At 38.5% G+C, this 14,954-nt stretch overlaps 1 protein-coding gene across 1 annotated transcript in view; it reads right to left on the reverse strand.

The window, feature by feature from the left end:
- STXBP4 (syntaxin binding protein 4) overlaps positions 1 to 14,954 on the reverse strand; it is a 58,518-nt gene that overhangs the window by 10,683 nt on the left and 32,881 nt on the right. Inside the window, exon 21 of the mRNA XM_009871547.1 lies at positions 980 to 1,037. Coding sequence (XP_009869849.1) covers positions 980 to 1,037 — 58 coding nt within the window. The remainder of the gene's footprint in view (positions 1 to 979; positions 1,038 to 14,954) is intronic.

Below are 14,954 nucleotides of genomic sequence, written 5' to 3' on the forward strand. Positions count from 1 at the left end.
TTCCAATGATTACTGCTTTTAAAGCTTTTGTAGAGGTTTTCTTTATGCTTTAGACACTGTGTTATTGTAACATCAATGTTACCTTTTCTCTGCTCTCTGGAGAGTAGAGAAAAATTAATTCGTTTGCAATATCTTCCAAAAAAAATCACAAGTAACTCCTGACACAGCCACATACTTCTGTAATTTTTTTGTGGGGGTACATAATAAGTGCTCTCGGTTGCAATGTCTGTGCCGAACACGGGTCAGTGACAATCACTGCTAGTTCATGTCAGTATTTCCAATAGCCCAGCTATGAAGAGCATGGCTTTACCTTTAGCAAACCCTTGAAAATGCAGAGAGCAAACCCTATGGAGACCATAGGTATAATTTTCATTGGGTAGATATCAAGAACAAAAAATAGCATATAAGCAGAACACTTGAGAAGGCTTTGGCATCCGGTGCAGCTTCAGTGACATTATCAATGGAGCAAAAGTTGCTTAACGTGCAGCCAGCGACACCGTGAAACGCCAGTGTTCTGTGACACCCAAGTTGGTAAGAGTCCATCGAGCATCTTAAGTGTAAAGTCTAGAGTATAAATGACTTTTCTTCTAAATGAATGCTATGGCAGTTGGGGATCTCTTGATCATTTTATAGATACAACTAAATGCTTTCCATCCTATTCCTTCACAGCAAGAGAACAACTTATTCCCTGGGTCCATTATCGGGTCAAATATGTAACCAGGGAAGTTTTCAGCATTATACACTAGGGCTTCCAAAAACATCTGAAGGATTGAGAGACTAAGTCCTCTCAAACGCTCTGGACAGCAAAATCACAAAAAGCAGAAAAGAACAGGTAATATTAGTAACAGAGATGTATATAAAGCATAGTACAGCTTCTGCTCTTTTTACTAATTTTTTCATTAGTTCTTGGTTTAAAAATGTGTTTTGATTGATGTGCTTTTATTTCAATTCTTGCCCCCTTTGCCCCAGAACTACTCACTTGATAAAATATTTGATTCCATCTGCTGTATAAGCTTCTTCCCATCCATAAGGCAGACCTAAGACAAAATAAAAATACAAGATGTCTCTAAAAGTATAAGTGACACAAAAAGCATAAGTTTTGAAATGATGTAAATTAGAACGCTGTAATTTCAAACCATATAAGAAAAACAGTATTTTAAAAATGAAATTTTCATAGGAAACCTTTTTTATTGCCATTTGTTCAAAACCAAATATTTGTAGGGTTTGAAAAGTGCTGGAGAAATAAGCATCAGTCAACGCGCAAAAAAGCTCCTGATGTATGCTCCTGTGATACTGTATTGTAATGCGCATAAATGAAAGTGCAATGTCCTGAAAAAAAAAATCTCTTTTTTTAGAGTAGAAATTTAGATAAAATTAAAATACGTATGAAAATTGTACTCAAGCGCTTTACCTTGAAAGCCATCTCAAAATGTTAGTGTCTTTGGAGTTAAACTATTTTTGTTCAAGTCACAGTATCTCTGAAAGAGCAGCTCATTAGAACCATCTGTGAGCCTGCTTTAGATTTAAAACTTTTATTTGGAAAATGTGCTGGACTGCACGCACCGTATGATCTTTGAAAGCTGCTTCATACCAAAGCATGCCCTAAGTGCACACATTTTTTGGAATTTCTTTCTTAAAAGGCTCATTTTCTTTTCTCCCAGACCTTTTTCTCTAGTGGAAAAAGATCCAGAAAGGGATAACCTCAGTTCTCAAAAACAAACAGAGTTCACTACAGCTACTGAATTACGACTTGGCACACTGAAGCCGGTACAAACCATCTGAGAAGTAATTATACCTGTAGGCACCTAGCGAAGAGCAACAAGTAAGTCTACTAAAACTTCAGAATTTAGGAACTCGAGAGTTGGTAACTGTAGAACAGCACCATCACTGTTTAGTACAGCTTAAAAAGCAAAAATCACATTGGATTATTATTTTTTTCCTTTCACTTTTACCCCGTATTAGTCACTTATCTCATGCTTCTTCCATTTTCAATTTAGCATAGATCTATACAATCTGTTCCTCAAAACATGCCACCTACTACCTTTGGGAGAGAACAATCCACAGCTACTTCCCTTTAAATACAAGGTAGTTGCTGTGTAACAGCCTTCAGGCTCTGGCTCCTATGAAGATAGGAAGAAAAGGATGTTTTAAGTTATAAATATGCTAGACATGATCACTTCCTTCCTTTCCCATCCAAGATGGGACCTTTATTCAACATCGATATTTTCTAATGATTTAAGTGGTGATGGAATTCATCCTTCAATTGCTTCCATCTGCCCCGGCCTTTCCTCATTCCTGCACGCAACGTGCATATCCAAAATCAATGACAGCGGATGTGCTCAATTAGAAATAAGCCCCTCAGCATCTGCTCTGTGCTCACATGGATCCCCTGCATCACCTGGTTTATTCATCAGTGATAATTACATTTTTTCACTAGTAATTTGACTAATTTTTTTTTCCTTCTAAATGAAGGACGTCTTCTAGGTAGCAATGATAACGGATGCTCTGTATTCCTTTCTTAACCACAAAAGACTGTGCTTTTCAAAAACACTGACTACATCTGTCACCTGTAAATGAGACTCTGGAGATACCTCCACAGCTTTATTTGCCTGTTTTACTTTATATGCATTAGGCTGTACATCGTATCCACTCTTCAAAGCTCCAGCTACATCTGTAGATCTTCTAAAGCCTTTATTTTCCATATTTTTACTTTTTCTCCACTAGTTTCTCGCTGTTGCTCCCTTTACTCCTTCCCTTTACTTTTACATTTGTACTTAGATTTCTTGGTATTTCCCATGGTAGCCAGGAGGCTCTCACGCTTTGCATCGTATTTCCCTAGACATCATCTTCACTTCCTTCAAGCTTGCTTTCGCCATGAATCATTCATGAGTTGATCTACTTCCTAGCGCTCTATTTTTTCACACCCTCCAGGGTCAGATTTATTGGCTGTCCTAGGACTCGCTTTGAACGACTGCTAAGCTCTCACCTGGAGTAAATGGGAGGTAATGGAGCTCACACAGTCAGAAATATAGTCCATAAGTACAGGGTTTGACCTATATAAACCCCAGCAGTCTTAAGCTTTCTACATATTTATCATTTCTTCTGTGAATTGCTACAGTCTTTGATGAAAGTTCATAAATAATATATCTGGACTGCAGTTGTCTGCATATATCATCTTAAAAATTACAGATTTACAACATCTAAAAATAATTTCTTGTCTGCAGAAAATGCAGGGCTGCTTGCTATTCAAACATCTCTGATTATTTATCTTTTGCAAGGTAAAGAAAAGGTAAAACGGCAAAAGCAATTATGCATGTAAAACAAAGGGATACCATCCAAAGCACCCTTTGCCCAAATACAATAAACACTCTCCTGAGAGAGTGCATGTCAGCCAAAATCACCGTAACCTACCATTACTTTGTTCTGAGTATATGTATTTAATTAAAGTTGATGCAAAGAAGATTTTTATAATTCCACGTGGAAAAAAACCTGACAAACCACTGGCTGGTGTAGGGGGAGCAGAGCTGGTGCAGCTGGTGGCAAAGCAGCCAGGCAGCATCCCTGGCAACCGCCTGCCTCCTCGGCGGCGAGATGCTCGCTGTGAGAACCGCTGCCAAAACGCTATTATATAAAGCAGAAAGGAAACGAAACCTTAGGGCAAACAACATTTTCCTGGTACTTTGATACAAGTGTGGATCTTTATCGCTTCCTTGGGTTAACGGGAGAAAGAAGATGCACCAGCACTGACACTTGGTTGGTTGCAGTGAGCAGAAAGATAAGCATGAGCTCAAATTATGAACTTGTACGAAGCGACAGAGATTGAAGGTTTTGCCTACGGTTTCCGTGACAGAATGCACACACTCGCCCTCAATAAAAGCTGCACACAGCATGATCAATTGAAGTATGTCCCTTAAGGGGGAAAACACAGATATTAGGAAAAGGCCTCATTTTACTGGGCAGTAATCAAACCTAAAACCTGTGCAGTACTGCAGCTGGTGGTTTTCTTTTTTTCCAGTAAGTTAGTTAAAAAATATTGAAGCACAGGAAATGTGGAGATCAGCACATGAAACCAATAAAAGCAGATACCGTAGCAGGAGTATTCAGTGGACTCAAACCTGAGGTATTTCCCTACCATCTACATGCTGCAATCCACATACATTTTATTTTCCTTATTTTGCTGACAAGATTACTTAAAGGAAACGAGAGATTTAGAGTCTATAGTAAGAATTGTTAAAAAACGTACTGTTCACTAGGATTCTATCTAAATTTGGCCAATGCGGGACTATTTAGATGCTTCAAGACAACATAAATCCTTTATTTTGGTGTTCAAGCCAGACTTTAAAACCCTGCTTCCCTTATAAGCAGTCACATAAACATTACTGATGAATTTTAGATGACTGCTGCCTACCAGAGGTGCTAACCTCGCCCTCAAACCTCTTTTGTGAAGCATAAACTTATTTCCAGCAGTGTTCACAGCTTTGTCATCCACCACGAGAAGGATGTCTGGCTACAATTAGTTTCCTGTTAAGGCTAAACAATCGTGTGGCTCTTATCATTAAACCACCTCATCTGGAATTAATAAAAAGTATCAAGCTTAAGGGATGTAATATCTATCTGGAATTCAAAAGCCACGTAGTATAAGTGCGCAGTTTCACAACGAACACATTCTTTGACCAAAAACAGAAATAAGGATGCCTCTTTTATATATCCTTTTACCTAGCTTGACTTTTCCAGTTATATGTATTTTTAAAGAGAGCATGAGCTAGCTCAGAACTACCCTTAATTTAGCACCTTATAATTTGTTTATATTTAATATTAGATTCTCAAAAATGAAGTTTTTCAAGAAATAGGCATTACCTCCTAAAAGTATTTCTGATTTGCTGAAGGACATTATAAACATTTTTCTCCATCACTTGACAAATGAGGTTCTGAGTTCTGAGCTCTTTTCAATATCCACCAGTTCAGCTCTTACTAACACTTAAACCTCCCTCATGTGGACTCAACAATAACACAAAATTCATTAGTTAAGATCCCCAATACCTTTGGCTCTTCTCTTTGAGCTATGCAAAGAGGATGGAAAGCTGCAGATCTGACTCGCTGGTTCTGACTTATCTGGTCTTGGACTCCTGAGTGCTACGGGATTATGGGAATATCCCAGGTATGAGCTACAAGTATTATGTGATGTGAGGCTGGCAGAGGAACTCCTCTGTGAGTTATGCAATTTGACACAGCTAAAGCAAAAATTTATGGAGAAGTATTTGGCCTCATTTGTTGAGTGTGTCCAGTGGGTTGCAGGCATAAAATAGCCCTTTATTTTTTGAGGTTGTCAATAATATATACTGTATTTTACTGTTTATTTGTGAATTAAGTATAAAAATTCAGGTTCAAAAAAACGGAGTTCAGAAGTGAGTACGCACTTCTGGCATTTGCTTGTGTGCCCCTTTATTCTTTAGACCATTTCAAGTGCTCTTCCCACAAACAAATGTGTTTCATTTTATGAATAATACTCTGCTAAGGGGACATTCCATTCCTTTCTTTCACATATCAAATTCCGCTTTAAAGAAATTGTTATTTTTCTTTTGTTGTTGGTAATTTAATAAAACAAAGATGGAACAAGTAGTTTTCAAGTGGAGCATGTGGGAAATACTAGCAACTGAAATTTATGCTAATTTTGAGTATGGTTGGCAGATTGTCTTGTCTCCCTTCAGTCTTGTTCCTAGAAACCACGCTTTGGGGAAAATATTTTTCCTACTTTGGGTTTTCAGGGCATGGGGAGAGAGGACCTTGTGTTTTCCCATCTCCTCAGATAATCATAAGATGTTGGCCCGTCTATGTCAGCCAACTCATTAATCTCTTATTAAAACAATGACATCGTATCAAGTTACAATTTAGAATGAGAGTTACAAATTAGTTTCTTTCTCGTGCTGAAGGATTATACAATCAACTTCCAGCACGTTTATGGTAATTTTGAAATTACAAAGGGTTACCAATGTTGTTCTTCTATTCTAATACTCAGCTGTGAAGAACATGGTACAGTTAATTAGAAACAGTATGGATACAACGGAAATTGTAATATATGAACAATGACCAGTCAACTGACTAATCTGGGGAAATAAGAATGCCCTCCACCAGTGCATGTGAGCAGACGCTACTGCAGACGTACTGCCCTCCTACCTAACAAACAAGGAAATCCAAATTTAGAACAAACTGCCCAGCATGTGCACTCACGTTCTTCAGAAATGAGTGAGAGCTGTAGTCATCTGGGCAATGAGGTTACTGCTATGTGTCTTCAAGAAGGATAAAGAATTATCTTCCTGAAACATTGCTTAGAAAAACGTGCCTTTTCAGAAGCTGAATATTGGAAATATAACAAAACCCCCCAACTACTTATTTTTCAGGTAAGACGAATATTCTCCGTTCAAATAAAGCTTTATGCCCTGTAGGATCCAAGCAATTTGGACTGTTATTAAAACGAGAAGCAGCCTAGCCAATGCTCATTTTTAACCACACAGGAGGTTAGCAGTGAAAGTACAAAACAAGCACAACACATTTAACAAGGCAACAAAATACTTTCTTCTGCTTAGTTGATGGCAAACGTGTACAACCCATTATAGAGGAATGGCAGAAGTCACCGGAGCTCGCAGTGCGCACTTTGCCATGACATTACTATAAATCATTCTGACTTTTAAAGGGAACGCAAGGACTGCAGCAAATTAAGTACTGAGCTCTCTGCTTCACCAAATTGGAGCTGGAGAAGATACGGACTTTTGTGAAAACAGGGAAGGTAAGTAAATAACTAGCAACTGACAAAAAACCCCTCAAGTTTTGGGTAAGTCATCCTGTTAGCCCGAAGGTGAAGCAGAAGATTAGGCCACTCCCTGCTGCCACAGGTGAGAACGTCAGCATCTACAGCAGCTACTGATGTGAAACTTGGGAGCGTCTTTTAGCACACAAAAAGCTGAAGACTGCATTCCTTGAAATGAAAGTTGACAGTACTACTAATGATTATTATTTTGCCAATATAATCACCTTTCAGGAAAAAGAAAAGAATTATTTAACAACTTACAATGAAAAAAAAGGTTATTACTTTAGTATGCTCACAATGCAATCAATATGTATCCCAGTTGGCTTACAATGCCTTTTCACATACCACACATCTGACAGCCAGAGGTTCACCAACTGATTTTGAGGAGGCCGAGACCCCATGAGGCAGTATGTCCTTCACCATTACGGCTCTTTCAGTCACGAATGTAATACGTTTGCTCAGTCATTAGGTCAGGAAAGCAAAAGTCCTCAAAGATATGGGATAACGAAAGCAGAGAGAAGTGTAAGACTCGCGCGTTCTGACCAAATACTGAATTTTGCATCATCTACTGGCTCATATTATTTGCTTTGTAAAATGCATTTAACATACTGATTTTCTGACAATTATTTTTGCTTTTTTCACCTACGCTGCTTCTGCCTTATCTGCAGATTCTTCACAATAAACAAAAGTATTTTGGGGGGTTTGGTCCCTGCGTTCTTCTTCCAGTGAAAATACTAAGACTGTTTTCTACAGTCTTCCAGTACTGATCTTTAACATGATGCTGTCTATTTGTGATTGGCCAGGAACACATCATTATTTCCATTGCTGATTGAATACGCTCCAATTCACAAAGTAATTTTTGAGGAATATTTGCACAAGTTAATCTGAAATTCATTTTGTTTATACCTACGAATCTTGAAGCATATAATTTGCTATAAAATTAGAGAAACGGCCCATAACTGGGGAATACTACGCAAATGCCATGTAGGCTAAAATGAAGTTAAATTCACGGTAATACTTTCTTCAGAACATTCTTGTTCTGAATTGGTACAATCCAAGTTCAGCTGCTTAAAAAGAATAACACATTCTTCCTGCAGAAGTACAAGTCTCTGCACACAGAGCATTCACCAGCAGGACTAGGTGCTAGGAACAGCCTGCAACACTTCACTGTGTGGCCCAGCCCTAATCCATTTCTTTTTTACCTCAGTTTCCTCACTCTCTTGCTCCCCTGATTACTCTGTTCCGGAATTCATCCATCTCCTCCTTTCCTTAGTGGATCAACTCCTCTTGTCACCATCTATTGTGCTATCCACCCACTTCCATCACTGTCATCTCACACTGCTCACTGACGCATGTGATTGTTAAATATAAGTTTAATTAGAAAGCATTCATTGGTAACAAATTAAAATGACTGTCTAAAATTAGAATGGAGCAGAAATTGTAAAAAAGCAATAGTATTACATGATATGCCTTTCTTGCTAAGTAATATCTTACTTTTTTGCACTGATGATGAAATTAAACTGTGCAGAGGGCTGGCTGAACCACCTACAACTGAGAGACACAGAACTACTCTCTGCTGAGCTCACTTCTCATTAAGTAGAGACCAAAGTAATAATTTTTCCTGTTGAAGCAAGAACTGAAAAAATACATTAACAGAAGATATCCTTTTAGTCTCTTACAAAACCCACTGTAGCTGCAAATAAATAAAATAAGGAGACATGCCTTTAAAGCTGGCGTATATTAAAAAATAATGCGAAAAGTTCTTAGAAACCAGGATAAGACACCTTTCCTCATTTGTTATAAATCTGAGGGGGAAAAAATCCACCATATGCCTAAATTAGCATAATTTATTTTACCTTAACTGTAAAGGATTAAAAACTAATACCTGCAGCAATCACTAATGCAAGGCAAAATCTCCATCCTTAACTGCCAGTTAATGATACATATGCTTTATGGCATGAAGTAACAGACACAGTATGAGACTTGTGGACATTTTGTACCTCATTTAGGTTTCCTTCACAAGCAACAGGCAATTATTTTTTTCCTCTTGCAAATTCTCCTTAAAATATGCTTTTAAAAAGCTTCCTTTATCATTCTCGGCAATCAGCTTTCTCTGTACGTCTTTCCAGTTAAATTATCACACTTGTGCACCATATACGTCTAAGTAACTCTGCTAGCCCTCAGCTTCTCACTCCCACCTCCTGAAAAAAAGAAGCGAAAAAAATGTGACAGCTGAAGGAACTGACAGCAAAGCGTACCAGCCCTCCGCGACAAGGATGAGCCCTGCAAGCTTCAGCACAGATTGACACTCCAAACAAAGGTCTGATCATTCTCTCCCCCCGTCCCCAGCTTTAATCCGCCTCTCTCAGGATGCTCATAGTTGTGTGGCCACAGAAAATTAACTCAGAAAACTACCAAACCGCACAAAGCTCCTCTGGTTCAGCTCCGTACTCTAACGGCTGCTTTATTTCTTGGTACCTGAAACAAGGAGAGAACCCCTCCCGGAGCGGGGTACAGGCACACGTACCCATGGAAGGGGAGCCCCTTGTCTCCCCATAACCAGCCTCGTCTCTGAACGGTGCTTGCACCTCCAAAGAGGGACGTGTCAGCCTTGAGCGTGAGCCACTCGCCTGGGATTGAGACCTCAGGGTTTAATTCCCATCTCACCTGGGGATTTCCTCTGACTGTGAGCAATTTGCCTCAAAATTTGGAAGGTTTTCTTCCCTCTCCCCTTACGTCAACACATCACACTATAATTAAGGATTGATACACCAAAATTCTAAGCAGTATGTCAAAAGCAATTAACAGAGGGACAAGTTAGGAAGTATTTACCACCCAGTAAAATTGTTGATTCTGGAGAGTTTTGACTTCAGTCTCCATAGTTACCAAGAGCAAGTACAACTTGTATGGGAAGAGGCACAAAGTCAATTACTTTTTTTCATAGTGGGGTCACAGTATGAACTAAACGAGTCAGTAGACTTTTAAAGGTCTGCTCTTTAATTAAGTCTTCCTTCAGAGATGCTGGAAACTAACCTAACGAGACTGCACTTATCTTGCTAGCTCATCTGCATTTTAAGGTATAATAATATCACTTACTTGTTTTTCATTATTAAAATGTTTTGATTTGAAAGTCAGTACAGACAGTGCCTATTCAAAAGCTGACTCATCTTTTCTCATTAAAGGTAAGTGAATGGAGAGAGAATAAATTGCTTTTCTAGCAGCAACAACAAGAGTTCTGAAATCTAGGTCACGTTAAAGAACTGTCTTAAATGCAGGCTTTAGACATTGGATTGTCTTTTTCCTGCTGTGAAACACTGCGAATAACACACATGTTCAATCGTCAATAAATTAGCCAGCAACTTGTTCATAACTGAAACTTTAAACATATTTTTTTATTTGATCAGGCCATAAAAATTAATCTGTCCTTATTAGTGTCACCTTTTATGTTCTCATTCTTGGATGTCAAATTAAACAAGTGGAGTCTCATTCCCAGGTCCCGTAGCAATACCCACAAGAAAGACTGGTTATGTGCAAACAATGTCATTCCTCACCCACATCCAACAAAATGTGGTTTTAGTCCAAGTAAGGAGAGTTAGGGGATAATTCAGGATTTAAAATCAATTCGTAAACAGACATTTCTTTGAAATGTCATTGAAAAACAGGATTAGAATCTTGTAAGGGCTTGACTAACTGGATCAAATGTTTGAAATAAGTAGGGTGTAATTCAATAAAGACAAAGGCAAAGTACTACCCCGGGTGCGAATAATCAGCTACACAAAGGCAAGCAGGGTACCTCGAGCTCGCAGAAAATCAGAAAAGGCTTTAGAAGTACAGGAAAGATCATACTTCTGAATCAGTAACATGAAGCTACCAGGGAAAGGGAACACCATTTGGGGACATAAAAGCTGGGGTGTTATATATTAAAGCAAACAAACGTCTTATCCCATTTTCGTCTTGCACAGGACAGGCTCAGCTAGAGAGCTCGGTACCATTTTGATGAATTGGAGAGAATTCAGGGAAATGCGAGGGTGCTGAAATGGCCAGAAGACATGCTTTGTAAGGAAAGAATGAGCAAACTGGTATAATTTATTTTAGGGAACAGAAAACTGAATGAAGATACAATACGGTCTTCAAAAGGAAAGTAGTAGAGTGTTTTCAATAACTATACGGATAAAGACAAGTAGTAATGGGCTTAAACTGTAACGAGGAGGATTTAGGCCAAAAGAAAAGCAAATGGCAAAGACAATTAAGGATGGGAATAGTTAGCCTACAGAAGCTGTGGAATATGCCAGACAAATACCCGTTCGGATTAACGCAGACAAACCTCACGCTGCTGGAGGCAGGGGACGCGCTACCCGATTGCCGCAGGTCCTTCTGGCCAAACCTGTTCTAATTCCTTCCTGGCAAAATACTAGTGAGTGCTAGTTTTCTAAACTTTGGTATAATTCACATTACACACAGACATGTTTTCTGCTTCCCATTTGCAAGGCATTTTTATGTCTTGTATTCACAGGAGTAATATATTTTAATTATATTATGCACTGAATAACTTCGCGTGTTGCCTTCCAAGCGTTTGTTGTAAAATCAAACCAATCCTGGTCAAAGAAACAAGCTTTATAGTATAGTTTGGGGGTTTTTTAGGCTTCTGAGAGAGCACCTGAGCTCACGCCACAATAACAATACTAAACCCAAACCAAACTAACAACAAAAATGCAGCCAAAGCTGAAACTGTGGAAGTTTTTTCCTGTCTACTATCTTCCCAGCAAATTATTCAACCTTGGTTTGGCTTCACTGGCCTTATTTATGTAACATTATGGGCACTGCTTTTAAGTACAGGTATGGACTTAAATACTCCTACTTCAGCAGTGACGGTGCTTCAGCTCAGTGGTCTCAGTGGTTTTGAGTCAGGCATCACTACCCACCCTCAAAAATTCTCATCCTAAGGAGTCTTGTAATTGAAGAGAATGTAGAAGCCCTGAGTTTCTGCAGACAAGCTGTAAATCACTTATAAGAGTTGCAGTTCAGTGGCTGCTGACAAACTACAGCTCGGAAGCCACAGCTATAATTCTAAATTACTTTGAAATATGTGGATAACCATGCATGAAAAATCTAATTCGGATCAAGTACACAGCACTGAAATAGAGCGTCAAACATACAGCACCAAAAATACAGCAATTACAATAAAAAAAGGCAAGAAGCCAAAACCACTAAATCTTTTTTTCAGAAAACTTTAATGGAGCCTACGCTGGCTGTCTCTGTTCTTAAGGCTGTGCTTCTTCTCTAGTCACTCTCCTTTTCTAATGAAGCCTTTAAGAGGGTAAGAGAGTGTAAAGGTGCTACTCGACCCTGTTCCGCAGTCAAGGCATCAGCTGACATTTATGTTCAATGAAAACGCACTGCACAAACATAACACACAGTCATGATGGAACAGAAACAAAGTACTTCTATAAATCACTGAGAAACCTGACCGTTACCTAAGAATGCAGAAGAATATTATCTATATTGTTATAAATTCTAGTAATAGCAGGTTACTATCCAGGAGAAATAATAATAATAAAAAAGCTGCTTTCAGTATTTCCTATTGATATGATACCTAGCCAGAAAAAAAAAAAAAAAAAAAAATTTGGGGTGTTTGTTAAATCCTTACCTTCCTTCCCCCTACCAACGAATGAGTCAGCTGCATCATGACTAAAACTGGTGCTAAGTTTTAATCAAGATGTACAAATGATGAAGATAGAGCAAATCACATCAGATTTACAGACTCAACAGTGAACTTGTCTCACAGGTCTAGTGCTCCATTTTTAATTTAATATCCATGCACAATCATTTTAATTTAATTTAAATTGGAGATATTTTAAAAATTGTACTCTATTACATTTCTCAAGTGGTACACTTTCTGTTGCAATGACACATTTTAAAATTCTGGGATAGATTTTCCTTTTGGAATTACAGTTCTTCAACACTGTTAAAATTACAACTCTTCACTCTTACTTATCATGCAGGCAAAATTGGAAATTTAAATGATTTGCAGAAAATTCAAACTCTTGCTGCAGTAAACAGTTATGTAGAATAAGCTTTTAAATTCTAGACTGTGTCCTTTTAAAATTGTGTTAAATAGGCTTAGATTTTTTTTTTCCTGGGGATTAGAGAAACCATTTTCCTTGTTACACAACTTTGAATTTTAATTTTTCTGAAAGTACGTAAGTTGTTCACCTTATTGTAATCTTATCTGCAGTGCATCTGCAGAGTTGCTGAAAAGCTATTGAGTTTTTAGGAAACATTTTCAGAGCAAGGCAAAAATTCAACAATGTACTACAGGGCAAAAGAGATCCACTTGTAATCTCACGTGCCCTTGATGTTACGTCCTGGGATAATTAAATCAAATAAAAGGTTACTGTCAGCTTACATCACTGAAGGTGAAAAAAGAAAATCACTAAATTTTATTTCAATTCCCAAACTATATAGCTGTGTTGCACTAGCAAAGTTTCCAGATCAGTAAAGAAATGTGGGTGCTCTGCAGTTTAATAAAAAAAATAAAATATTGAAATTTCTTGCTACCTTGAATTTAATTTTATGGCACAAACTATTGGCTTGAGCAGCAGCCACTGTTTCTGCGTAGCATCACTCACTCATGGCGTTTGGCTCACAGCAGGGACCCACAGCCCACAGCACGTGTTGAACTGGCAGACAACTGCCCCAAGCTCCTGGGAAGGTTTCCACGGAGCAGAACTGGAAGCCAGAAAACCCCCGCCCCACAGAGCCTAAAACAAGCGATGCCCGCAGCAGCAGGACAAAGCTCCTGCCTTCCTCATCATGTCTTGCCCTACGTTGTCTTTACGAGACTCAGCAGACAAGAAAGTTACTGAAACCTGAATTCAAGGGAAACTGGGAGGTGCTTCAGTTACAGAAGGAAGAGCTTTTACATCTCTTGCTGCCTTCAGAACTCGGTGGGGGCCCGGAAGCCATGCTGCAGGCACAGCCAGCTCCTGCTCTTGTGGAGCACTGCTCTGGAGAAGGTGACACCTGGTGTAATGCCATGATGCTACCTGAGGGACACAGGGTCATACTCTGTGGCAAAAGGCAGCAGTCTCCATGAGCTCAAAACTCAGCATGATTCTACAAGTAGGAGCCACTGATGACCAGGTCATACTTCAAAATTACCAATGTGATGCTAGGATTTAGCTTTTTTTTTTTTTCTTAAAACGTCAACTCCAAAGAGATTCAGCCATAAAAAGTTCATTTAACAACTTAATACTATTAATTTTGACAGAAATGAAATGCCTTCCAATTAAGTACTTCTGTTTTGAGAAAAACTGTGAGACTTTCCACTGGATAAAACAGTTGATAAAATATCTTTTGGGAAAACTCACCTCTTTCGTTGTTGGTGGTGTTGAAAGTTTCAAAGGAATAAGACATTTCAATTTCACCAAATTAATATTTTCTATATGGAAGTACTGTCTCAGAAAATATTTAACTGACAAACAATCTCTTTATCTTTAAAGAATACAGCACTGATTCTGAGATTTAATTCTTCTGCTAGTCAAAAACTATGAAGCAGGGGAGCTGTACAAATGCATTCAGGACATTCATTGTACAATTTAATAGGTCTCTTCTCTTTCTGATTTCAGTAATTCACTGAAATATTTATGGCCTTGCCAGAACAATGAATACACAGAGTTATCTCTTTAGTTATCATTATGCTGCTCCTTCTCAAACAGCTCTTCCAGGAAGGCAGAAAAGGTACGGTTCTAGTTTATTAGCTGAAAGAATATTACAGGTATGCTCTCCTCTCCAAAGCAGAATTGCTCCTACAAAGACGATCTTTAGGAAATAATTTTCTCTTGCTAGTACTAAAAATGTAAAGACATAGCTGCATGAGTTTCCACAAATGCCAGCAATCAGGCAATATTCTTAGGGTCAACAGAAGACTCGTATTTTGATATTCAGCTGCTGCAAAAGCACTTTTAATATCACTAGCCTAATTAACACAAGTCAAGTTAGCCAGGGTATGCCTACCCATGTTACAGTTACAACTGGATTTTGATGTACAGACATAAACCGAAAAGCGGAGGCGGAACAGCCCACGCTTACATGTCAACTTTTTCAGAACTCTCCTGATGAACTACAGCCAATTATCTGAACAAAATTA

This window comes from Apaloderma vittatum, unplaced genomic scaffold (assembly GCF_000703405.1).
Source record: "Apaloderma vittatum isolate BGI_N311 unplaced genomic scaffold, ASM70340v1 scaffold30356, whole genome shotgun sequence".
Classification (NCBI taxonomy): Eukaryota; Metazoa; Chordata; class Aves; order Trogoniformes; family Trogonidae; genus Apaloderma; species Apaloderma vittatum.